Source organism: Squalius cephalus, assembly GCF_949319135.1.
Source record: "Squalius cephalus genome assembly, chromosome: 23".
Classification (NCBI taxonomy): domain Eukaryota; kingdom Metazoa; phylum Chordata; class Actinopteri; order Cypriniformes; family Leuciscidae; genus Squalius; species Squalius cephalus.
The window spans coordinates 15,006,093-15,033,978 of NC_137144.1; the positions used below are offsets into that span (position 1 = coordinate 15,006,093).

The 27,886-nt window shown below is 37.6% G+C and overlaps 2 protein-coding genes across 2 annotated transcripts; both read left to right on the forward strand.

Moving 5' to 3' along the window:
- The first annotated feature begins 1,736 nt into the window (after nt 1-1,736).
- Nucleotides 1,737-4,939, forward strand: fezf1 (FEZ family zinc finger 1). The gene is made up of 4 exons (XM_079859667.1): nt 1,737-2,820; nt 2,911-3,045; nt 3,718-3,850; nt 4,187-4,939. The coding sequence occupies exons 1-4, from the start codon at nt 2,059-2,061 to the stop codon at nt 4,447-4,449; spliced, it is 1,293 nt and encodes a 430-aa protein (XP_079715793.1). The 5' UTR covers nt 1,737-2,058; the 3' UTR covers nt 4,450-4,939.
- A 1,460-nt stretch (nt 4,940-6,399) lies between these two features.
- Nucleotides 6,400-27,834, forward strand: aass (aminoadipate-semialdehyde synthase). Its single transcript, XM_079858712.1, has 24 exons — nt 6,400-6,708; nt 7,741-7,982; nt 9,135-9,311; nt 9,471-9,555; nt 10,339-10,406; nt 10,587-10,733; nt 10,973-11,051; nt 11,178-11,305; nt 11,691-11,842; nt 11,964-12,086; nt 13,782-13,893; nt 14,062-14,121; nt 15,118-15,185; nt 19,828-19,949; nt 20,048-20,177; nt 20,290-20,400; nt 21,120-21,228; nt 21,492-21,632; nt 21,779-21,946; nt 22,026-22,121; nt 22,308-22,423; nt 23,872-23,960; nt 24,130-24,306; nt 27,012-27,834. The coding sequence occupies exons 2-24, from the start codon at nt 7,743-7,745 to the stop codon at nt 27,128-27,130; spliced, it is 2,817 nt and encodes a 938-aa protein (XP_079714838.1). The 5' UTR covers nt 6,400-6,708; nt 7,741-7,742; the 3' UTR covers nt 27,131-27,834.
- The last annotated feature ends 52 nt before the right edge of the window (nt 27,835-27,886 follow it).

Consider the following 27,886-nt stretch of genomic DNA (forward strand, 5'->3'; position numbering starts at 1 on the left):
TCCGATTTGCCTTCGCCCAGCTGAGGAAATCTGAGGAGCAGCATATGACAACAGTGAGGCGACTGCTTATGTGAAAAAGCTCAAAATTGCAGGTTATTTGACACCCATCTGCTTCCAACTGAACAGCAGTCAAAATTAGCAATGTTCTAAAGTCGCCCTGAAAACACAAACATTATCATTTTAGCGTATGTAGCCTAGCCTAGCCTACTGCTGATTATTATAGCCATTTTAAAAATAAAAACGATATTACCAAGTAGCCAATAATTAATAATAAACATAAACATATTTTAAAAGCTCAATATGTCATCGACGCACTCATTTCCCATACCTTTTAATCAGAATAATCCTTGACGAAAAAAAAAACGTCTTCGCATCGAATCAGTGTCAACTGTATTTCACACCGAACTGCCACTTTTCGTTTCTGCTTTAGCTCGCGGACAGATTGTAACGCGCGCGACTCTCTCACTCTCTCATGACATGATCTCAGCTCCTTGGAGGCGTTTTTGCTGTTAATACCTCTCGTTTGGCGCACAATTCCCAGATGAACGTCCTCACGAGTTTGCGTTGGGAAACGAAGGTCGTCTGATGCGAAATATGGCATTTCCATAATCTTTTTTGGATGTGTGGCGCCGGCGCGTGATGTCAAAACCATGGAATGGTCGCGTGAAGTTTCACTAATGGCATGCACATAATTATTTGATTACATTTCACATTAAATTATGTATAGATAGGCCTGTAAAAATCAGTGAATTCATCATAGGCTATAAATCAGATGACAGGTGTTAATCGACCGCTTAAACACTGGAGCTGAAACAGTTTAACCAATTAAGAAATAACTACATGGGGTAAAATTTCGATCATACATGACCAACAGCCCCCTGAGGTGACATTATAAGACTGTGTATAAAAATAAAAATGAACAGGGCAATATAACATATTTAAAAACCTATTTTAAACGTTATGTTTTTAGGGTTATTATGTAGCCTATTTGTTCTTTTTTTTATTTGCTCTTTCGAATTAAAATGCAAAATATATATTTTCCATTTTGAATTAGAATGTTTTTAATAGTCTACGTGAATTCGATAACCAGGTTCGTGCACTAAATGCTCTTTGTTACAACACTGTAAAAATATTGTTGGTTTAAAAAAGTTACCGGGTTGCTTACAATTTTGAGTTAATACAATGTAGATTTGTTTAACCAACAGAAACTCAAAATATGATGTTATATGAACCACATTAATTATCCAAGAAAAAAGTTGAAAATATAGGCCTACATTTTTTATTATTAGGCTACAGTGAATTAGCTATAAGGTTTGTAACCGTTTACACTGTTTAGGGAAAAAAGACAAAATGCATAGTTATAAACTAATTTGTAGAAGATAAATATGAGATTATTACAATGGGGGAAAAACAGGAAAACCAAATACTGTGTAATGTCCATTAAGTCTTAATTTGTGTTCGTTTTTATGCAATACTTCACGGCACGTCTCATTTAAAAAGCAGTAAAGTCGTAAATTAAGTATGTTGTTTGAAAAAAAAAATCGCCCTTCAGTCCAACCCCCCCAAAAAATGCGGTATAGAAGTTTTCATATGTCAAATGTTGACAAACATGATGCATGCGCGCGCCTGTCATCGTGCGCGAGGTACAATGATGTCACAGCGAGGCGCGAGGAGACCGGAGATTCGCCCAGCGCTTTACAGTGCTAATAAAGAGCACCTTCTTGAGTTAGTCACCCACAGCAGTGTGTAGGACAAGTGCAGGGAGAGAGAGAGAAAAAAAGCCGCTCTAGTGATTGATATAGCCTGAGTAAATCGAGCATCTGGGCTGCTTTACGTGTCTTTGACGCGCGCGCGTGGTGAGCCCTGAGTTGCGCTATTGACAAAACACTCTTTATTGAGCAATCCTGGGCGGACATAAGTGCTGATTGTCCGCAATTTACAAGCAGCGGAGCAGCCAGGGGGCCTTTGCGCTTGATGATGTCTTTTCTTGCGGGTCACTGAGAGGAATCAAACTTATCTAGAACAGGAGGACACAGGTACAGGTGCTGCGCTCGAGTCATGGACAGCGCGCTGTACCACTCAGCGGGAATATTCGGCGCCCCTTCGGCTCCAACAGGAGGAAGCATGATCGCGAGCTCCAAACCGCTCGCTTTTTCGATCGAAAGGATTATGGCAAGGACGCCCGAGCCAAAGTCAATACCGTTCCCGAACTTGTTCCACGCTCCCGTGGGGAAAGCGGAGCAAAAGCAGTCTCCCGCCCCGCTGCACTGCATGATCCCCCTCATGCCGCTAGCCTGCGAGCCGCCGCATAAACTTCACTTTAACGGATTAGACCACCCTGACGCTTTTTCACACAACGCGAACGAGTTCCTGAACATCGGTTTGAATTACAAGAACGAGCAGCAAGACGCGACCCCGGTCATCGGACAGTACAAACTCTTCCGGCCGCGCGTGGTCAACCAGTCGTCGTTCCACGCGATGGGCGCCGCCGTGTGTTACCTGAACTGCGGGGAAGGCGCGTGTCCGCCTCACGCGGGACTGGTGAACCTGCACCCCATGGCGTCGTACCTCCTCAACACGCCACTGCACGCGCGCCAGAAGAGCCTGTTTTCCTCGGAGAAGAGCAAAGCGGGCGCCGCCGCGGACAGGTGTCCTCCTGGCGTGTCTTTTAAAGAGCTTTCTCACTCTCACCTGCACCATTACATGAAGGAGAGCGCGCACATCCTCTCGGAGAAGCTGTTCAAGAACTCAGCGGCCAAATTAAACAGCGGGTCTCCTCAAACCAAACCAAAGGTGTTCACCTGTGAAGTTTGTGGCAAGGTGAGACGAGAGCGAGATTGATCTTCTGTTTTAACACAGATTAGGCAACATGTTCCCCACTTTTTTTTTAACACGGTTTGTAATTTTCAGGTGTTCAACGCGCACTATAACTTAACGCGTCACATGCCGGTTCACACTGGCGCGAGACCGTTCGTGTGCAAAGTGTGCGGCAAAGGATTCAGACAAGCGAGCACTCTGTGTCGCCATAAAATCATACACACTCAGGTAATTATGCACATGATTTTACAAATAATTACATTGCTGCTGCTGGTGTAATATCTCAAATTCATTTATTAACCATACTAAATTGCCATTTCTGTGATATTTTAATGGTAAATATAGCATAGGCTATGTAATAAATGTTTCGGTATTAACATATATATTTTTTTATTATTATTATATATATATAGGATAATAAAAAAGAAAATTATACCAGAATTTTTAAATGTTCGTATCATGCCGTTTACATGTTTAAAAAATCATGGAATAAAAAGAGGCATGGCAAAGCCTACTTCTCTCTTTTAGAAGATTTAGATATTTACATTTTAAATGTTTAATAAATAGCCTATTAAATACGTTTTTGGATTTTTTTTTTTGTTGTTGTTGTTGTTTCATGGATAGCCTACGTTTTTTATTTTTTAACTATAAAAGTTAAAATAATGATATAGCTTATGGAAAAAATTAGCAAAGTTATTTATAGGCTAATAATAATAATAATAATAGGCTAATTATTAATAATAATAATAATGTTAATGTTTTAAATAACCTATATAATTTCCGTTTATCAGTAGCCTATTGTAAGTGCTTATCAGCAAATTTTAGGCCTACATGATAAAATGTCAAGTAAAATATGTGAAATAATTTTTTTTAAATCTATTTTCCTCCGCTTGTTTGCAGGAAAAACCGCATAAATGCAACCAATGTGGTAAAGCTTTCAACCGAAGTTCAACTCTCAACACTCACACACGAATTCACGCGGGATACAAACCCTTCATCTGTGAATTCTGCGGGAAAGGATTTCATCAGAAAGGTATCTGTCCTCAAAGGGATTGTATAATGTTATAGCAATTAGTTATTTAAAGAAACAACAAGATAGATTCACTGTAAAAAAAGAAAATATATTTTTTTAAGTAGGCTACAATCAACTTGGATGTTTAAGTAATTTCAACTTAAATTACATTGAACTGACTTAAACAAAATGAGTTGAATCTTGTATAACTTAAAAAACTTATTTTGATGAGTTAAAGCAATGCAAAAACGTTGTCATAACTTATTAATAATACAATTATTGTTGTTGTATTGGATGTATTGTTTTCCTGCCATGTTTATTGGCTTTGGCTTCTCATATTCGTGTTTTATTTTCAAGGAAACTACAAGAACCACAAACTGACTCACAGCGGAGAAAAACAGTTCAAGTGCAATATCTGCAACAAAGCCTTCCACCAGGTGTACAACCTCACATTTCACATGCACACGCACAACGACAAGAAGCCTTTTACCTGTCCGACATGCGGGAAGGGTTTCTGCAGGAACTTTGATCTTAAAAAACACATTAGGAAACTGCACGACATTTCCCCATCAGGATCCCGCTCACCACCGACACCCACCGGGAACATGGAGGGTCAGTAAAATCCCTCTGACTCCCGGGGGAAAAAAAAATCGCGCATGCAAAGTTTTTTTTTTTTTTTTTTTTTTTTATGTATTTTTTATCATAATTATTTGTATAATTTTGAGCGGCCGTCATCATTGTTGAAGCTCGTCTGTGAATGGTAGATTATTACATGATTCTTTTTTACTCTCAGGGTAACGACAGTCTTATTTATTTGAAACTGTAGGCCTACTGTTGTCATTTACTTAAAGAGAGTAACTGAAACCCGTATATGGAACATTAATTCTCGTGACCGCTGTGTATTTGAAACTCCATTTTATATGTTTATTATTTATACAGTTCTTTGTATTAACTATACTGTTTGCCGACTGTAAACGTTTTGTTAAATCAATGTGAATATATATGCAAGGCTTGTTGTATATTTCCAATGACATCTGATCTGTCAAAAAGATTATAAAACATATGATAAAGGGGTAGGGAATCCTAATAAATAAAACATATCTTATTGCTATATTTTCTGTGTGAATACAGGCACTTTGCGTTTTATAAGACGCATGTTAAAAGATTCTTGGAAATAACAGACCATGTGATTCTTTCTTGTCAAACAAATATTCATTAAGGTCTATGCAATGACAGATATCACACGTTAATTAAATAAAATGTAAATGCCATTATTAGTATCATAATTCTGATACTCTTTATTGGCACTGGCGCACATTCTGAGGAGAACATGCTCCCTCTAGTGGACGAAACTAAAAGGAAAATAATCTCTAAAAATATATATATAAATTTATTAAATAAAGAGGCTTTGCAATAATGATGGCACTAAACGTGCTGTGACTCATATCTCACATATTCTTCTGCCAAAACGTTGCCAGAGCTCAGAGGAAATTGGTCAGATTCAAAAAGGCTGCTTGTAAATATTTAATGTTTTACTAATAATATGTAATAAAATCGTTTTTATTAGTGAAAATTATAGTATTGGATTATTATGCCAATGATTTGATTCAAATAAATAGATCTCGAGGCACTGTAATGGGGTGAATTACTTTAATTAGCTACTTCAGCACCACAGGACTGAACAGCTCCCAATATTTCTCAAATAGCAAATATTCTCTGAATTCTAAAAATATCCCTATATATTATTTATGATGCGCGCGACTGTTCTTATCCAGGTTTCTGCTAATTCATTCACAACGCTGAATTAAACGGAGCACATTAACATTTAATTCAATATGAATTCTAAATTTAATTCCAGGTTTTATAAGATAGATTATTACATATAATACTTATTATTATTATAGGTGTTTTTTTTATAGGCTACTGTGTAAGACAGTTTAAGAAAAACTCTCGTTGACTTTAAAATGCATTTTCTTTTTTTTCTTTTTTTTCTTGCATTTATTTGTATAATGCATTGTGATTGCTCTGTTCTGTCCTAAATATTTCCTTTCATATATATATATACATTTCGTGTTATAGTTATAGACCAAAGGTTCTGGTTACAGCCGATAGAAAACGACTGAAAAAAAAAAAAAAATCCCGCTTAAACTAACGTTAGCTGATTTGCTGGTCTTTGCCAAGTTGGTTTCTGGTCGGCAAGATGTTTTACCCAATAAAACCAGCAAGCTAGACCATTGGAGACCAGTCAAAACCATTTTAGTCTGGTGTGAACGGTGTTTTTCCAGAAAGAATTCTTGAAATATATTTTATTTATTATACACTTTAAATGTAGTTAACATTCATAGCCTGTTGTTATTTAAATAATAACACCGCAGGATATTTTCTCTTAACTTGAAAGAAAAATAAAAAAAATAAAACCGAAATAACCCATTTTTACCTCGTCATCGCTCTCTGCTGAAGCGCGCGGAAGAGAGCGCGCGCGAAAGGGGAGGGGCCTGTGTCCTCACTCTGCTCAGTCATAACGCTGCGACGCGACGTCAAGGGCACGCGAGGAGGCCGATCCTCGTTCTGAGTCGGGATTGGTGGGAACTAATCCAGGGCTCAGATTACTTCGCTGCATTCCAGGCAGAAACAAATATTTGCGCTGTAATCTAAACCGCATGGATAAGGCTAGTTAGCTCCACGTTATTTGCCCGAACAGCAAACAGGTCAATCCCGTGGCGTTGTTCTTCTGCCATTCGCGTTTACGCGACACAGTCACTCATAAGAGCCGAAGCGACAATTTATATATAAACCTCCTGTGCATTGCACTTCACGTTAATGTGATTATTCAGCCGGCACCGCTCTGTAGGTCCAGGCAAACCGCGTGAAGAGTACAGGTAGGTGATGACGTGTTCCGAAGCTCGAGCTGCAGTCAAACACTTGTTGCTTATAAACTGCAGGATATCAACCAAGGGCTGTTTCTCAAGAACTCTGAGGTTTTGAGGCAAATTTCTGTTTGCCTGAATGCTTGGTGTTATTCTAACAGTGGTTTATCTATGTTGGTTTCAAACTAAATAACAAAAAGACCATTTTAACGGAAAGTATTTTTCATAAGTGTCAGCCAGACTGGGGTAAGTTCAAGTTGTCATATGTGGTTTATAAAAAGGGTATATTTAGAAATAAAAATTGCTTAAAATAGCCTAAATAGTAATTATTTGTGTGGTAATAACACATTTTAAAGGTATTTCTGTTGCATATATCTGAAAATATAAGTCTTCCAAAAACAGATTCACTTTTAAATAGCTTTTATAGTGTGAAAAAGTCTGCAAAACTACATTTCAGGTCAGTTTACTGGTTTCATGTGATCATATGACATATGCTACTCTTTAAACTTAAGTTAAAGGATAACTAACATATAAGTGAAACTTGACAGCACATTTCCAGCATGTACAGAAATTGTGCATTAGTTTTTGCTGGTTTTGTGATAAGCAAAAAAAAAAAAAAAAAAGTGAATACACACATACATACATACATACATATATATTATTTAGGACATTTATTGTGTTATTCCTAAGTTTTAAGTTTAGTCCTCATTAATAGAACAGCTGTCACTGCCACTATTGTACTATTAAAATATTCTATATTTAAAATAATCCTATCCGTTTCATCCAAGACTTACAATTTGCAGATATTAAGTTTCATTAATTAATTTATGTGTTTATTTTCAGTTTGAACGTCATTTAAACATTATGAAAAGCAATATAAAAATAAAACTTGACTTGAGCTTGGTTCAAATGCAATCCTCTCCTTTGCAAACCATTGACTGTGTTTCTATGTTTGCACTTCTGTTACTCTCAACATTTCTCAAGTGTGATTTTTTTCAGATGTGTGTAGTAGTTGTAACCTGTGTGTTTTGGAAACTGGTCCAGTCATGCTGCGTCTCGTGAGGAGCCAGGGCAGGGGGTTTAGGGTCTGCGTGTGCTGTCAGCGGAGGTCTCAGCATCTCCATCATCACCTGCAGAATCCTAAGAGCGTCATAGCCATCCGGCGCGAGGATGTCAACGTGTGGGAGAGACGTGCGCCCCTGGCACCACGACACGTCAGGGAGATGACAGCGGCTGGACACAAGGTGCTCGTGCAACCCTCCAACAGACGGGCCATCCATGACAGGGTGAGTCTTATTTCGTGCCTTCTTGGGCTTGAACGGACAAATACACACAACAAAAGTATGTCAAATGCCTGTCTTGGCGAGTATTCACGTAAACACTGTCGGTTATATCTGAACTGAACATAAACACGTGTAACAGTATATTGGATCCGTGCATTCGGTAACAGCAGCCTAATAAACCTGCTGATAATCAAACAACAAAAGATAGAGAAAATCACTCAGTGCTCTTTCTTGACTGAATGACTTTTTTAGATTTAACAATGATTAATCCATATTTAATCATACAGTGAATATGTTTGAACTTTATGTTCGTTAGGCTTGTAGTTTTTGCTGTGGTATAGAAATTGGAGAATTGTGAAATTTCACTGATATCTAACATTTTGGTGGCTGATTTATTAGAATAGAATGTCACATGGGTCAAAACTGCTGCAGCAACAACAACTTTTATTTTATTTTTTTATTAATTTATTTTATTTACATTTTAATAAGGAAAATGTTGGCAGGGCAAGTAAAAATTTGAACCACTGGCCTTGGCCAGGCCAGTAGAAAAAAATCCACAGCATTGAGCCCTGTTGAGCAGCAAATCAACATATAATGATTTCTGAAGGATCATGTGACACTTAAGACTGGAGTAATGATGCTGAAAATTCAGCGTTGCATCACTGAAATAAATTACATTTTAAAATATATTCATACGGAAACTGGATATTTTCAGTTGTAATAATTTTTCACAGTATTACTGTATTTCTGATCTAATAAACACATCCTTGGTGAGCATAAAAAAAGATCTTTCAAAAATAATAAAATTGTACTGACCCAAAACCGTTTGAACAGTAGTGTATAGAGATTTTTTTAATTTTTTTTTTAATTTTTATAATTTTTTCCATTTATATTTTAGCTCTTCATTGTAGTTGTGAATAAATAATTCATATTTTATTTTTCATTGTCAGTGTCACAAATTATAAGTAAATTGAAATGTAAATAATAATGACTAGGATGTTGCAACTATCCCCATTCCACTTTGATAAATGTCTGTTTTTGTTCGCCTCACTTTTAAGGGCCCTTAATGTTTCCTTTCCCACTTGATATTTATGATATTTAGATGAATGAAATTCTTATCCGATTGAGTAGAATCAAGACTGTTTCTGTTCACAGTACTATGAAAAAGCAGGAGCTGTTATCCAGGAGGACATCTCAGAGGCGTCTCTCATCATCGGTGTGAAAAGACCCGCGGAGGAAAAGGTGTACCCCCGGAAGACCTATGCCTTCTTCTCTCACACAATTAAAGCACAAGAGGCAAACATGGGGCTCCTAGACGACCTTCTTAAAAAGGTGAAAGTCTCTTTGTAGAATGAAAATGGTCAAGGACAGTGTTTACACTGAAAGCCAAATGCAATACTCTCTCAGGCGTCATACGTATTTGGAAATGTTTATTCAGGAGAAGCATATTTCACAAGATACTCATGTCATCATATACCCCTTCCTTTTTAGGAAGTTCGACTCATTGATTATGAAAAAATGGTGGACGCCAATGGTTTCAGAATTGTAGCGTTTGGACAGTGGGCTGGAGTTGCTGGTATGGGACTTTTTGACTCACAACATGATACAACCTAAGTCACCTGAGTTAAAGGGATAGTTCACCCAAAACTTTTAATTCTGAGATCATTTACTCACATTTATTTTGTTCCAAACTCACCTCAATGACCTTCACTTAAGAAACACTAAATGAGACATTTAGCAGAATGTCCAAGCTGCTATTTTCCAATGAAAGTGGATGGAGACCAAGGACAGCTATATATTTAAATTTTTTGGTGAACCATACTACCGTTCAAAAGTTTGGAGTGTTTTTTAAAGAAATTATTACTTTTATTTAGCAAAAATTTATTAAATTGTTCAAAAGTAACAGTAAAGTCAGTGTTACAAAAGATTACCATTTCAGTAAATGCTGTTCTTTTGAACTTACTATTCATCAAAGAATCACAGTTTCCTCAAAAATATTAATAAGCACAACTGTTTTCAACATTGATAATGATAATAATTGTTTCTTGAGCAGCAAATCAGCATATTAAAATGATATCTGAAGGATCATGTGACACTGAAGACTGGAGTAATGATGTTGAAAATTCAGCTTTGCATCACAGGAATAAATTACATTTTAAAATATATTGAAAAAAAATATTTCACAATATTACTGTTTTACTGCATTTTTGATCAAACAAAAGCAGCCTTGGTGAGCATAAAAAGTCATTTAAAAAACAAATAAAAATCTTAGCAAACACAAACTTTTGAATAGTGGTGTAAATCTTTAAAGGGTTTCCCTGCTGTATGTTGCCTAACATGATGTCTGTGTTTTTTACAGGAATGATTAATATTTTACATGGTCTGGGTCTGCGTTTTCTTGCCCTTGGACACCACACCCCATTAATGGTATTCGTTTTTGAATTGCACTTCTATTTTAATGTCTATGCTTGGCTTGGCACATACACTGTTATATGTGGTACTTGATTATTGGTTCTGGATTATTTAGTAGCCTATTTAGTTCAGTTTCATCGTTTAAAACTACAATTGTTGGATATATGATATGTTTTAATATTCATCACTTGACAGCACATTGGTATGGCGCACAACTACAGAAACGTCAGCCAGGCAGTCCAGGCAGTGAGGGATTGTGGGTATGAAATATCCTTAGGTCTGATGCCCAGGTCTATTGGTCCTCTCACATTTGTGTTCACTGGCACCGGCAATGTGTCTAAGGTAAGTATTATTAAAGACGACCTATTATGTTTTTTACATTTTCAACTTTCTTTAGTGTGTAATATTGCTGTTTAGGCATGAAAAAGTCACTTGGAAAGCTGTGTTATGAATGTGAGACGCACTAAACGCCTCAAGCACATCCATCGAACCCATGTTTACATAGAAAAACAGTGGAAAAGCAGTGCAGTGGAAGGCAAAAATGTGTTACTGTTATAAAAATGAAGATGCTTCCTTTCCAGGGCGCCCAAGACATTTTCAACGAGCTACCCTGTGAGTACGTGGAACCTCATGAATTGAAAGAAGTCTCTGAAAGTGGAGGTATATCTACTGTTTCCTAGTAATTTTCTGTTACACATAAAAGGAATTGTATTTTCATGTGAGGTGTTTGCAGTAATTGGCACTTTGCTGTGTTTGCAAATTGTCTCATGCTAATCCTCTTTGCAGACATGTCTAAAGTGTACGCCACAGTGATCAGCAGACATCACCACCTGATGAGGAAGAGCGATGGACTCTACGACCCCCTGGAGTATGAATACCATCCTGAGCTTTACACATCGCACTTCAGGAAGACCGTGAGTACACACAAGAAATGTACCAGGCAGCCGATTGGTTCACCTTAGTCTTAAGGTGCGGTCACATTTACCATCGTTCAGCGAATTTTCGTGGGTGTAATACAGTCATTTTAATAGGAATACACACTATTGGGAATGGGAATTTTGTGTGAGGGAGAAAGAGTTCTCTGCATATTTGCAAAGTGGTCACACTGATTCACCACATTGAGTAACTTCTGACTGAGCTGTGCTTCATACAACACTACACTATTGACAATAGAAAATAGACATTTTTGGTCACTAAATTTAGCTGAAATTTCGCTAAAGTGACCACACCTTTATTGGCTGCAGTGTTTGAAAAGTAAATGTGACTGAAATGCATTAGAAAAGTTTTGTGTTTGCGCAGGTGGCCCCTTACACAACCTGTCTAATAAACGGCATATACTGGGACCCTCACACACCCAGACTCCTGCGGCGACTGGACGCCCAACGGCTGATCAGACCCGTCATACCTGCGTCATCGTCACCTGATCACGGCTGCCCTGCACTTCCCCACAAGTGAGCCTCTAATATTATTGTCGGTCTCCAAAATAACAAAAAATCACCATAAAGTATCATAAAATCCATTGGTTTGACCCTTCTGAAGAAGCAGGCACATCTGTTCATCTGTGAATTTCAGGTTAATGGCCATTTGTGACATCTCTGCGGACACGGGCGGCTCCATTGAGTTCATGACAGAGTGTACCACTATTGAGAAACCCTTCTGCATGTATGATGCCAACCAGCATATTGACCATGACAGGTGTGAATTTTAAACTTTTTTTTTTTTGTCTTGAGTACACCAAATCAAGCAAAAAGTCCCATAGACTTTTAATGAAGGACAGACCTGAGTTATATCCATAGACTAGAATGTCATAGAGATTTGGGTGACCAAATGTGTCTGAGACAACAATTTTTTAAGGGCAAGCTTGAGGAATTATTTTGTAAGATGGACCCAGAAAACCTAGTGCTTTGAAGGAATCTTTTTTTTCTAAGTTGAATTTTAGAAAATGTTTGTATTTACTATAAAGTATCGGAGTGTCTATTTACACCAAGTGCAAATAACGCACCTTGTTGGCAGAGGCTATATACACCAACTCCGCCCACCAATGTCTGATTGAGCCGGACAAAATGACAAAAGAAACCTGTTTCGTGACTGGAACAGTGGTGTGGAGAGTAAGGGCTGGATTTACTAACAGCTTGCGCCAGCGCAAACACTCTTTTGGCGTTAAACTAAAGTCAGCATTTTCTAAAGTCACGCTGTGAAAAAGATTTATGGGAGGAGAGTTCTCCTGCAAGGTGATTTATTAAGGTTTGCGCTCGTCAATTTACTGGTGTTTGCGCCGTTATTTAATGCGCAAAAAAAGCATGTCTTAAACCAGATGCTAATTTGCGCTGCTCTTGGTAGATTGTGTTGGTCATTATGGAAATGATCCGGCTGTGCCTGTGTTCATTAATTTGCGCGTAGTCAGTCGATCAAGCGCAGAACTTTCCACTCCCATTGGTGATTTTGTGGAATTGTGCTCTCACTTGCGCTTTACACTTGGCACTAAGAACATACTGTTTTAATTTAGTGTAAATAGCTTCTGCCTTATATTATATTGTTAAATGTTGAATTTGTATCTGCCATGTAAAAGCCTGAGAAGTTGATATGGCGATAAATTTAAATACAACAAACCAGGGATGTGTTTCCCGAAAGCATTGTTAGCCAACTATGGTCGCAAGCTCCGTTGTTACCAACATAGTTGAATGATTTGGCGTTTCCCAAAACCATAGTTCCAACTAACATTCGCAAACAGCATCGCAAACTTGTGTGGTTGGAACTACAGCCCTCGAGCTGTGGTTCGAAGCATAGTTTCTTGTTAAAATGACATGTGGACTTGCTCTTGGGCAGAGTAAGCAAGCTACCATTCAGTGCATTCTGTAGGTTTGATCCCATTTAAATATACATGTCGTTGTTTGGGAAATGCACCCCATCATAGGCTACGTTCAGACTGCAGGCAAATGTGACCCAAATCCAATTTTTGCTCATATGTGACTCAGATCTGTTTTTCTCATGACAGTGTGAACCGCACAAACCACATGGAATCTGCGCACAAATGTCCTCCGTGTTTACTTCCGTATGACAGCGTGCTGTGACATCTGTTCATTGTTCTTTTATTCATGTGGATCAGTCCTGTTCGCACTAGAATCTGATATTGGCCACATTTAAAACAACAATGTGATTAGCTATACAAAAAAAATCCGATCAGAGCAATAAATCAGAATTGAGCTTAATGTTTGCAGTGTGAACGTAGCCTTAGAGATTTGGATGTGGGCCGTTTATCAACCACCAATCCCTCAATCAACACCTGGATATATGCACTAACATCGACAGCATAGCAACACTCTAGCATCACATGCTCATTATCAAATCTACTTTTTGAACCTCCTCTGATTTGCGTGTGTCTCTGTGCAGCGTGGAAGGTAACGGCATTCTCATGTGCTCCATTGATAATCTTCCCGCCCAGCTGCCTATTGAGGCGACTGAGTATTTTGGTGACCGGCTGTTCCCTTACGTCTGGGAGATGGTAAGATATGACACAGGGTGGTGAGTAAGTACCCAACATCTTTGCTCTGGAGAGGATTGCTTTGAACATGTGCCGGTCTGGTTCTGATTGAGAGACTTTAGCATTTTTGTTGAAGATTTAATATGTGAATATTTGATCAGATTTGTGATGGTAGCCTTTGTCCCACAGCTCCCATCAGACGCCACCAGACCGCTAGAGGAAGAGGATTTCTCTCCACAAGTCAGAGATGTAAGTGTATTAAGAGGGTGTTTTTACAGCTTTTCCTTTTTCCCCCCCTCTAAATTGCTTTTGAACCGTGGAGCAATGCTTCGTCTGAGTTGTGCTCGTGCACAGAAGGCAGACTCAAAAACGTGTGGAAAAACTTGAATCGGAGCTAAACGGGCAGCATTTCAGCTGGAGTCCATCCATACATCCATTGATTTTCAGTATGGAACTAAAGCTGGGAAATCTGAAATACAAATTTCTGATGAATTCGAGGTAAAGGGCGCATCTTAGATCAGTATGGAGATTTTAAGTTCATAGCAGAATTGAAAAAAAAGTTTTTTCCACACATACACTATCGTTCAAAGGTTTGGGGTCTGTGAGATATATTTTTTAATGTTTTTGAAAATAACTCTGTTATGCTCACCAAGGCTGCATTTATTTTATGAGAAACACAGTAAAAACAGTAATATTGTGAAATATTATTGCAGTTTAAAATAACTGTCTTCTATTTGAATATATTTTAAAATGTAATTTATTCCTGTGATGTAAAGCTGAATTTTCAGCATCATTACTCCAGTCTTCAGTGTCACATGATCCTTCAGAAATCATTGTATAATATGATGATTTTCTGCTCAAGAAACATTAATATCACTGTTGAAAGCAGTTATTATCAACTTACTGCATCCTTGCTGAATAAAAGTATTAATTTGAGTAAAGTATTGAATACCCCAAACCTTTGAATATTCAGAGACCTCAAGAAAATAAGTCAGAGAAATGCATTTAATTACCATTTCAAACTCAGTTCAAATTCAAAACTGAACTGAATGTGAATATAAACTATTCTGAATTCATTTATGAATGGTGCATAACCTCGGTACTAAATGATTGCTGTATTCATGTGCCATGGTATTTTCAAGGTACTTCAAAATATACATCCAAATGCACTACCCTGGTACTTTGTTGTTAGCTTCTTTAGTCTGTTTGCTAGTAGAATTATATGCATTGTTTTTCTCATTATAGGCTGTAATTACGTCCAATGGGAAGTTGACGCCTAAGTTTGAATACATTCAGAAACTTCGAGAAAGGAAGTAAGGAGCGCTTTTTCTTTCCTTGAAGTGAATTCAATATGTCTTGTGGTATTACTGTAGCTCTGAAAGTGTTTTTAGTCTGCATTGTCCGATTGGACAGTGGACGTGATGTGTCTGATAAGATTCAGAAGTACGGTACTGATACATTGCTTTGGATAATGTGCTTACACGCTGAAGATTGTGGTCTCATTCAGAAGATTTCTCCAAAGGTTGAAAGACAGGTAAAAACATTGCCGTAATCCAGATCTCAACCGCCTGTAGCCTTGAAATGCTCTTTTATCATTATAGAGGAGAATGCTTTCAGTTACGCCTGAATGTAGACTTTTAAATGCAAAAGATAGGAGGAACGCACATTAACCCTTAGGGCTTATATACAACCCTATTCCCATAGAAAATGTCTAAAACTACACACTGTAGACATGTTAGTGTTGAGTTGGAAGGAGGACACTTTTGGAATTACAGAAACTTCATTGGAATTACACTGGTGGTCAATTAAGATTTTGTAATGTTTTTGAAAGAAGTCTCTTATGCTCACCAAAGCTACTTTTATTTGAACGAAAATACAGTAAAACAGTAATATTGTGAAATATTTTTACAATTTAAAATAGCTGTTTTCTCTCTTTTATATATTTTAAAATGTAATTTATTCCTGTGATGCAAAGCTGAGTTTTCAACATCATTACTCCAGTCTTCAGTGTCACATGATCCTTCAGAAATCATTCTAAAATGATGATTTGATACTCAAGAAACATTATTATTATTATTATTATTATTATTATTATTATTATCAATGTTGAAAACAGTTGTGCTGCTTAATATTTTTGTGGAAACTATTATACAGTAACTCTTATAAACTCTTTACCATTTAAAAGTTTGGGATAAGATCTTATTTGAAAAATAGAAATTAACACTTTTATTCAACAAAGACACATTTAATTGGTTCTAGTGACAGTAAAGACTTATAATGTTACAAAATATTTTTATTTCAAATTAATGCTGTTATTTTAAACTAAGAATCCTGAAAAAAAAATCAGTTTCCACAAAAATACTGTTTTCAGTATTGTTAAAAAGAATCATTATTGATAATTGTGCATCAATTATAATTGAACAATAAATCAGCATTTTTAGAATGATTTCTGAAGGATCATGTGACACTGAAGACTGGAGTACTGATACTGAAAATTCAGCTTTTTCTATTTTAAAATGTAATAATATTTCACAATATTACTTTTTTTTTTTTGCTGTATTTTTGATCAAATAAATTCAGCCTTGGTGAGCCTTCTATCAAAAACATAAAAAAAACTTAATTATTCCCAACTTTTGGCCACCAGTGTACATTTGCAGACATTTTATTGCAATAAAAAAAGTGTTGTACACTATTATGGTTTAGAAAAACTTGGTTACACTTTCTTTTAAGGTGACATAGTTACATTGCACTTTTAAAATTAAATAACCACATGTATTACTATAGAGTTAGTTGCTTGTAGTTATGCATAATTTACTGTTATTACTATAGTAAGTACATGTAGTAACGTGTAACTACGGTAGGGGTTGCACGACTACTGATTTCTGCTAGTCGATTTCTTATCAAAACAATACTCGAGTTACTCGACTACTCGTCGTTCATGCTACTGTAAATGAAATAGCTAGATCTTATCAATAAACATTTATTAATTCACAGCCTAATGCAACAATTACATAAGTAAACTCTCAAAACATTATAATTATGACATTTCATTTTTAAATTTTCATGTAACAGTCTAAAGCCAAATAAATAGCCGTTCTTGCCTTTCATTTCAGACGTCTGCTTCTAGGGGCCGTCACATATCGCGTATTTTCCGCGCTCAAGGTCGTTATTTCAAATGTAGGCGCGCGGTGAGCGCGCTCATAATGAAAGAAACATGGTGCGCTAGTTTTTCCAGGCGGGTTTTTCCTTCTCATCTCCAGAAATATATCTAGTAGTAAAGCTAATGCAAGGGCTAGAAATAAATGAATCCTTTGCTGAATGATAACTTCTTCGTCGTCATCATGGAGAGCGCAGTTTGGTTGCATAGCGACGACAGACGCCGCGGGAGCGCAAGCGCTTGTAGGAGACAGCGGCACGGCCACGCGCGCTTTCCACACGTTTTTAGACGCAATATGTGAACGGCCTCTTGCAGAGTTGGCCAATTACAATATTTTTGTCATCCTTGATGAAATACTTCCACACATCTGACGTGTGGTGTCTGTTGGTGACGTTCGCAATTTTTAATTCATTTATGGTTAATGGACGCTCGAGTAGTCGATTGTTTCCGACAGCGTCGACTAGTGGTTGAAGTAGTCGATCTATCGACTACTCGACTAGTCTATGCAAGCCCTAAACTACGGTCACCTTAAAATAGTGTTACCAAACACTTTTGTGAAAGTGACACATGTTGGTGCTTTTGGATGATCATGTAAATGTTTCTATAATATCTGAGACTGGTTTTTATAGTACAAAACCCACTGAAACAGGTCCTTTGAAACATTAAACCTCAGTAATTTCCCACTCGTACAGAAGACGAGTTGCTGACCGTGTTTGTTTTGTCCAGACACAGGGTTGGGCTCCTGTGCCTCGCTCTGCACTGCTATAGCACCTTGCTTGGCTAGAGCACACGTCACGTTCTCTCATGGGTACATGATCTTATTCTCTCACCGCAGCCACAGTCTCTCCCACTCACTATTGTTCTTGGAATTTTTCGCATGCCAGAAAAAGAAATCAATGCATCAGTTCTTTTTAAGTTTCTTAAGTTCAATTATTCTCCAAGGTAAGCTTCACTTTTCACGAGCCAAATATCTTTTCATGCTTGTTAATTGATTAGGCTATATCTAGTTTTTGAATCCTTTTCATTAAATGGAATAACACGATCCCTTTTCAAGGCATAATGAAAGCTTCCTGTGCCTCCCGCAGTCAACATGTCTTTCTCGAAACACTCTGATAGAGCTCTTTTATGCCACTTCTGTCTCATTCAAGGGTGAAGAACCAGGCGACAAAACGTTAGACTGAATTAGCTAGTCTGTATCCAGTGTGGTGTATACTTCATGAAGCCGCCCACAAGCCATCATTGACCTCCATTTAATCAATGGAAAGCTTTAAAGACCCACCATTTGACTTGTTTTGATTTAGTTCTTGTCCTGAAACCTTCTAAGAGAGCCTTTGCCTCGTATCTAAGAATATCTGATCGTACTGTGCTAAAATCTGAGATACAAAATTATTGCTTCTTATTGTTTAATTTGTTTTAAATGGATTATTTTTTAAATGTTGTAAGTATTAAAATATTTAGTGTTAAAAAAGAATATAATCTATGCATTTAAAAAATATATATATTTAAATATTTTTTTTAAAATGTTATTAGATTTTTGTGTTGTAAAAATAGATTTATAATCTTCATTTATTATTTTTAATATATTGTTTTTTAAATTTTATCATTATAAAAATAACATTTAGAGTTATTATTTTTTTAAATGCTATTATTTTTTTTTACTACAAAACTATTGTTATAATAATATTGTATACATTATTTTTTTTAATGTTATAATATTTTAGTGTTAAGTATTTATAATTATTTATTTTTCGTTGTAAGTTGCATTTTAGTATTATTATAAAAATAAATATAAACAGTGCATAAACCACCATAAACTACGAATTTTCCCATTGCGCTTTTTTTAAACGTCTTGTGCCTCTGGCTGCAATCTTAGGTTTAAAAAGACTGTTCTAAACCTAGTTATTTGGCAAGTCTGTATTTATTTCAACTAATTACAGTACGCAGACTAATTAGTTCTCGAGACGTTTAAGCAACGCACAGATTTTGAAAATATGTAGTTTTGCATATCAATGCATTTGACCAACTTTTTTTTTTAAATGGTTAATGCTCCTTAACACCCTTTAACTGTGGTACGAATAACTGTTAGGCCATGACAAACCTTCCTATTTGAAATGTTTTATTATGAACTAATGCACCTCATTATATGATCTTTGTAAAAGTAGCACTAAATAGTTGTAAAACCGAGATCTAAAACACATATTTAGCGGTTATGAATGTCTAGTTTAATGGTATTTTGAGAAACGCATGCAGGTGGTGGGGGGTTAAGTGTTACATATTTGCTCATGTGCCGCATCAGATCCAATTAGGCTGAGCGACGGGGTGCTTGGATCACATGTGTCTCCCAGGGGACTCGCGGAGCAAAACGTTGATTTGCTTTGGTTATATTCTGGCTGGAGAACTGGCTGATCTAGAAGTACAGTAGATATGTGCGTTTTCCTCTGTTTTTTGTTTGTTTTTAATACACTCTCCCTGTTCCTGAAGTGCCATTTGATGATTTGTATGTGTTTGTGGTGGGATATTCTTGTCATAAAATGAAAAATGAACCTTTGGTGTGTTTTAAATTTTCTTGATTTCATCTCCTGGACAATCCTACAAAATCGTCTGTGTCCTTTTGTGGGTTTTGCATCCCTTTCAATCGGTTTAACATCACTATCCAGCAAGATATGTTTTGTGATTTCACAGATTGCTTGGCCAGTGAGAAGGTGTGTGTGTGTGTGTGTGTGTGTGTGTGTGTGTGTGTGTGTGTGTGTGTGTGTGTGTGTGTGTGTGTAGTAATGGCTGTACCATCTGGCAAACAGGGAATCGGAGCAAATCCTAAAGAAGGGAGGGATGAAGCGGGTGCTGTTGCTGGGCGCAGGCTATGTGTCTGGGCCAGTTATCGAGTATCTCACCAGGGACGCTGGCACTCAGGTCACAGTGGGTATGTTCCCGTCACAAAATCCATCTGGAATGCTGTTTAACTGCAGTGTAGAAATTACTGTCGCAGTCCTTAAATCTCCTGTGATCTTCGCATTGCAGCTTCAAATCTGTTGCATCAGGCTGAGGACATGGCAGCCAAGTACCCCAACACCATCCCCGTGATGCTGGACATCACCAGCCAGGAAGGACACCTCGAGTCTCTGATCAAAGACCACGACATCGTCATCAGGCATAACCAGAAACTTCATTCACTTTATGATGCATTGACATGAGACATTCTACTTTAATGTACACTTTAAAAGGCCAACAATTCACATTTATTTGTTGTTTTTGGTGTCTAGCATGCTGCCATACTCATTTCATCCACAAGTAGCCAAGCACTGCATTAAAATGAAGGTGAACATGGTGACCGCCAGTTACTTGAGCCCCGACATGAAGGAGCTTCAGAAGAGGTAGGGAACTTCCTGTTTCAACTAAAGATCAAACCATGCCATCATCAGTTGTTCCTCAGTTTCAGAATAATAGCCCTCCGCTGCTACAGTTGTACGGATTCTTAAAGCGTTTATGCAACTTATCAAAATATTATCCTTACAACTGTGAATATTCTGTTGAGCAAAACTGAGAAACAACTGATGATGACACGGTTTGATCTTTGGTTGACCATTTTTGCATTTCATTGTTTTCTTTTCTTTCTTTTTTTATGAAAAAACGAAAAAGGCATCTTTTTTTATAATATATATATATGAAATAATTGTAAAAAACTATTAAGCTGCTTAAAGGTGAGGATCTTTCTTAATAATGACAGCAGAACAGTTGTATCATCCAAAAAAATGTGACTTTATGCTCCCCAAAAAAATGAATTAAAACCATGCTCATCATAGAAGAGGTATTTTAAATAAATTAGATACGACAAAAAAAAAAATTTTCGTCACAAGTCGATAAAACCGCTGTAAAAGAGTCAGTAAGCTAAACAGATTTGTGAGTGAATCATTCAGATTTTGTCAACTGGATCAATTGATTCATTGAAAAGATTATATCGAAAAATAATATTTTGTACATTAAAAGCCCTTTGAAAGTATCTTTTTTGACTTTGTTGGATTTTTAACTACCTCTGGTTGAGTTCATTAATATATGCATGAGGCTTCACCATGATTGGCTGTTGTTTCCCAAGTGCCGAAGATGCTGGCATCACCATCGTCAATGAGATGGGTCTGGACCCTGGCATTGATCACATGTTGGCCATGGAGTGCATCGACCAGGCCAAGGCAGACGGTTGCACTGTAGGTATTGCATGCATGCACTCATGTTTGTTTACCAGTTGGATGTGTTGATGGGTATTTGCAATAGAGTGACATACTGTTGCACCATTGGTGCGCTCATCACCACGTCTGGAAGACATATTGACAGACCTCAGCTATCATTCACAGCTTTTTGAATGTTCATTTTCACTTAACGGTCGAGTGTGGTCTCCTCTGTGAACATTTGGTCAAGTCACATGGTGTTCTTGTAGTTACTCCAAATTTAAATCACTGTTTCTTGACAGGTGGAGTCTTACAGCTCTTTTTGTGGTGGTCTTCCTGCTCCAGAGTGCTCAGACAACCCACTGCGTTATAAGTTTAGCTGGAGTCCGTACGGTGTCCTGCTCAACACCATCAGTCCGGCCATCTATCTAAAAGACAACCAGGTGATGCAGGCTCACTTTAAAATGTCCTCTGTAATTCTGTAGCAATCACCTGGAAGCGTTCAAAAATGCGATAAAAGACATTTAGAACACCAAAGGCAAGCATGTAAAAATCTAGTTCACTAAACTGTCCATCCTTCACTGCTCAGGTTGTCAGTGTTCCTCCTGGCGGTGCTCTCCTGGATGTCACAAAGCCCATGGACTTCATGCCCGGTTTCAACCTGGAAGGCTTTCCCAATCGAGACAGCACCAAGTATGCCCAGCCGTATGGGATTGAGTCCGCACACACGTTGATCAGAGGAACTCTGCGCTTCAAGGTATTCATTCTGATCAGTTGTACAGATCATTGTAGCCTGTTTTCCAGTGCCAACATGTTATGCATGTGTGTGTCTGCAGGGCTTCTCCTCTGCCATGAGTGGCTTTGTGAAACTGGGACTCATCAACACTGAGCCGTGTCCACTGTTGGGCCACACGGCTTCTCCTCTCTCATGGGTATGGATTTATTGACTCACCCCCCCATTATTTTCATAAAATGTATTTTCTTTAATAAATATATGTTAATACATGATTTTATAACTAGGGCCCTGAACACTTAAACAGCGTTCATTTGACTAGTAGTCCTACACGCAGCCACATACTGTCAGTCTTTCTTTTAATATCATTGTGTCTGGTACACAGAAAGAGCTTCTCTGTAAGCTGATTGGCTTGTCCACAACTCTGAGCAGCAGTGCCTTTGAGGACGCTGTTTTTGAGCGGATCGGCAGGGACGACTTCAGAATGCAGAGCCTCAGAAGGTGGGTAGAAGAATACAGCCTTCCGTTACAATGCCTATTGCTGTCTATCAGGGAAGCTTTAGAGCTTATTACAAAGATCAACAAATTAATAAAACATATGATTGATTATTAAAGGAGAACTCCGGTCAATTTTAACATTGAGCTCATTTTTTTGTACATTTGGAGTGCTGTCAATACAGAGAACAACGACAAAAATCGGTGTTGCCTACACCGAGTTATTCTATTTTTAAAATTTGCACCCTGTTGACTTCAATGGGGCAAGTACTAAACCTGCTTTTAGCCTCTTAACATCCTTGATGTGTCATTACAAGTGCACAGAAAATGTGAGTGATTCCTTCTGAGTGAACACGAGTGGATCTGACTGCAGTAGATGTAAAAGATATGTATAAAAATGATGTTATTTAAGCCAGCGCAAATACCTGTTTTTACATCCTGTTTTTCGGTTGAAGTCCAAAGTAGTCGATTGCCGAGTTCACGCGCATAGGTTTAGTTACCTATGATCACGCGCGTGAACTCGGCAATCGACTACTTTGGACTTCAACCGAAAAACAGGATGTAAAAACAGGTATTTGCACTGGCTTAAATAACATCATTTTTATACATATCTTTTACATCTACTGCAGTCAGATCCACTCGTGTTCACTCAGAAGGAATCACTCACATTTTCTGTGCACTTGTAATGACACATCAAGGATGTTAAGAGGCTAAAAGCAGGTTTAGTACTTGCCCCATTGAAGTCAACAGGGTGCAAATTTTAAAAACAGAATAACTCGGTGTAGGCAACACCGATTTTTGTAGTTGTTCTTTTGTATTGACAGCACTCCAAATGTACAATAAAATGAGCTCAATGTTAAAATTGACCGGAGTTCTCCTTTAATGCGTGATTTTATTAAGTTAGTTTAATAACAAATAAAGCTTCATTTAAATGAAGCATTCAAACAGTGAAACATAGCGCCAGCTATGCCAGATTCATGGGCTCGAATCATACAGAATGATTAGGTTAAGTATTTAAGGAAACTATTAACCCCAAGTATTAATCCAGTGGTTAACAACATAGCAACCACCTAACACAGAATGCAGTAAAAGCCAATTAAAACACCCCAGCAACCACATAGCAACTCCATAGCAACCACCCAGCAGCTGCCTAACACAGAATGCAGTAAAAGCCACTTAAAGCACCCCAGCAACCACTTTTCAACCTCACAACACCTCTTAGAACACCTCAGCAACTGCATAGCAATGCCATAGCAACCTTATAACAATGGACTGCTAACACCACACATGCATCAGCACATAAAATATTGCATACATATTTTTAGCCACTATAATAAAATGTTTAAATTATAAATGATGTCTTTATAATGTCTAAAATCTCTAATAAAGTATGTTTGTTAATGTAAATGATAGTCATTCAGTATAGAGATGACTGACTGGTTGAATCCCATCAGGCTCGGGATGCTCAGTGAAGAGCCGGTTCCTCACGCTGACACCATCTTAGCCGCGCTTGCTAAGCACCTGGAGGCCAAACTCTCCTTCGGTAAAGACCCAGCTGCTCTTTCTTTTCCACATTCATGTCATGAGTGTCAGCGAGCTTTGAAGATTTATGATATGTTTATGAAGGTCATTCCTTGCGCTCCGTGATGAGGAGAAATGTCTTCAGTTGCACATAAATGAGCATTGTTTTCGTATCATTCTGTCTCGTGCAGCTAAAGGCGAGCGCGATATGATCGTCATGAGGAACGATGTTGGAATCAGACACCCAACGGGCGAGCTGGAGACCAAACACATCAGTCTGGTGGTTTATGGGGATCCCAATGGATACTCGGCCATGGCCAAAACCGTGGGCTACCCTGCAGCCATCGCAGCCCACATGGTGCTCAACGGTCAGTGTGTGCTAGTTACTAAACTCAACTGCTATATGCTCATTTAATTGAACATCAAGTAAAAAGGCATTTCATTTATGGTTGCACCAATATAGAAAGAAGGGCTAATACAGAATATTTATTTTTAGAATCTGATAACCGATACATTGCCCAATATTATATATCAATCTTAGTGCTATCAATCATAAATCGATTAATCGACTAATTTTATAAAAAGCATTTATCTTAAATATACCCATTTTACTTAGCGGAAAGATAGCAGTAACATTATATCACTGATATGTCATGCATCCCTAGTTTCATTCCACTTGAATTACTTCAGAAGGAGTTTGAATTCTGTTCATGATTTTCACTATTTTTAAAAATATTTCCATGATGGAATTTCCAGTAATTGCCAGTGGCCGTTCTTATAAAGTCACTTTGATTCAGCGGTGTAAAGAGTACCTGAAAATTTTAATAAAACAGCTACCTTACAGTGAAAATGACTCCATTACAAGTTGTGTAAGTCACCAATTACAAAATAACTGGAGTAAAAGTCATAGAGTGTCTGATTTTAACAGTATTTAAGTATTTTACTTGTACTGAACATAACTTTCAAATATGCACTAGTCCTCAACGCCTAAGAGACATGCCAGTGAAAAACAAGAAACAGTTGATTTGTGAGAGGAGCAATCATGTTTTTTTTCTAAAATCAAAATAAAACTGAACACCTCAAAATAAATCAAGGTCAACACAACAGCCTCTTAAACGTCTACAAACACTCAAGTCTTAGTTAAGCTCAAGTGCTCAAAAAGGGCATAATAGTGGAGCGGCTAAGTGCTTATGTTTGGCAGAATCGTTCAGTTTATGATACAAGCGTGAAAATTGGCATGAGCAGTCTCCATAGGTCACTTGACAAGAAAATTGTCCGAGCCACTTGAAATTTCAAGATGGCGGCCATTTTTCAAGATGGCCGACACCTTAGTGGAGCAGTTAAGTGATATAGTGGTTTATTTGGTGATACAAGCATGAAAATTGGCATGAGCAGTCTCTGATGGTCACTAGACAATAAGCCACCCACAGCTACTTGAAATTTCAAGATGGCGGCCATTTTTCAAGATGGCCACCACCTTAGTGGAGCAATTAGGCTTAAGAAATCATTTAATTGGTGATACAAGCATTAAAATTGCCATGAACCTAATTGCTCCACTAAGGTGGTGGCCATCTTGAAAAATGGCCGCCATCTTGAAATTTCAAGTAGCTGTGGGTGGCTTATTGTCTAGTGACCATCAGAGACTGCTCATGCCAATTTTCATGTTTGTATCACCAAATAAACCACTATATCACTTAACTGCTCCCCTAAGGTGTCGGCCATCTTGAAAAATGAAAAATCTTGAAATTTCAAGTGGCTCGGACAATTTTCTTGTCAAGTGACCCATGGAGACTGCTCATGCCAATTTTCACGCTTGTATCATAAACTGAACGATTATATCACTTAGCCGCTCCACTATAAGTAAACCAATATCCTTCAAAAAGATCTTTTCAATATAATGGATAAATAAAATAATGTTAAGTAAAATGAAATGGTCAAAGCCTACTTGCATGCTGGTTTCGGCCTCATCTCATATGTGACCCTGGACCACAAAACATGGGTCAATTCTTTTAAATTGGGATTTATACATCACCTGAAAGCTGAATGAATAAGCTTTCCATTGATGTATGGTTTGTTAGGATAGAACAATATTTGGTCGAGATACAACTATTTGAAAATTGTGTCGTCTGTAAGCAGAAAAATCAAAGGAAAAACGTTTTAAGCATATCGTTGTCATGTAAACGCACAAAAGCTTCTCCTGAAATGGAGCAGTTCCCGCTTTGTCAGGACATCTGTCGTTTGTGGATCATAACTTTTAAGTTTTTTATTAACTGTTCCAATTAAAATTTTTATGTAGATTCTACGATGTTAACAAAGGCAAAGCTCTACCTCCGCTAGCCAACATTAGAGTTGATATAGTGTTTACTGAAGCTTTTGTAAGACGATTCACCGCTCCTTAGGAAAATTAACCATAGTTTTGTGATCGATTACTGTTTGTATTACCATAGATTCCCACAAATATCATGATTAAATGGTGTGTAACATCATATATAAAATGTATTAACATTTTTTTTCAATAAAAACTATGTGAAATCCGTGCTTGCAAAGTCCGTGCATGAAATCCGTTATGCACGATCCTCTTGTTTGTTAACATTCTTAAGTCTGAATCAGGCTTGAATTGGTTTGAAACAATCCTTAACATGTACATCTGAGTAGAGCTTGCGGTTATGGTAAGGTGCGTGACATTTCCTGAACTGAGCGGTGCCAATAACAACAAACTGGGCCAGCTAACCAATCACACACCACATTTCGTATTTTGGAAGAAGGGGCTTCATCAAAATGGGAATTATACAGCACGTTCGAGTCAGACTGGGGAGATACTACTGTAATAATGTAAAATATATTGAAAAAAAAACATTTTTTTTTTGAACAATTAAGCTTGAACGCATATTCTAGTACATCCGAAAAATAAAATCAAGACTTTGTTGTATCAAAGATCTTAAAGGGGTCCTATTATGCCATTTTACAAAGTAGTTTACAAAAAGATACTTTAAGTTCAGTAAATAATTACATTTAGTCAAATACTTGACACTACTGCTTTGATTTACTGTGAATGTGTGACGTCTGACTGCAGGTGAGCTGACGACTAAAGGACTCGTGGTGCCGATGACGAAGAACATCTACAGTCCGGTGCTGAAGAGACTGCAGGACGAGGGTCTCCGGTGCATCACTAAGAGCACCGTATCAGAGTAACCTCACACACACACACACTAACATCTCATTCTCTCTGTGTGCCACACGTCTGTAATGAAACCGCTAGCAGTCGATTGTTTCCGAAACATCCATTACCGCACATGTTCCACAGTGAACGGTTCCAGATCATTAACTACAGTTAGTACCTTTGTTTTCAAACTTTCTGAAAGTAGATTTTGAGAATCTGGTTGAAAATAAGTGTTCGTTTTATCAGTGTTGTCATAAATCAGGAGGGTTACACTGTAAATAAACTCCCACAAACCACGTTTGACACGGAACCGCACAGTTTCCGCTTTCCGCCATTGAAAATGAACTTTATACACTGTCAGTATTTTCCTACCCTTGGGTTTTAAGGGTTTAAACAACTGCCTCAATCAAGTTCAAAACAAGCAGTAGTGTCATATTTATGCTTAACATGATGTCATGTTGAATACTACTGATTCAATTACCCATTTTCTGTAAGGCTTTGCTATCAGGTTGCCAAAATAATATTTCTTGTATGTGAGAATTGGCACTGTAGTGATTTCTTCTAAAAATTCTTTTTAATGTTTTTTTTTTTTTTTTGTTCAGATATTAATGTAAACCCTCATTTGGGTTTGATGATGTGACGTAAAAATCATTTCTACGCCATTTTAACCATAGCATGTCCAAAGAGTTGTTTTAAAACTAGCATTTGTCCAATAAAAGGTTTGCGTTTTCTTGCATCCGTTTTATTTTCCTTGTTTTTCGTCAAATGAACATCTGAAATATTGTTTG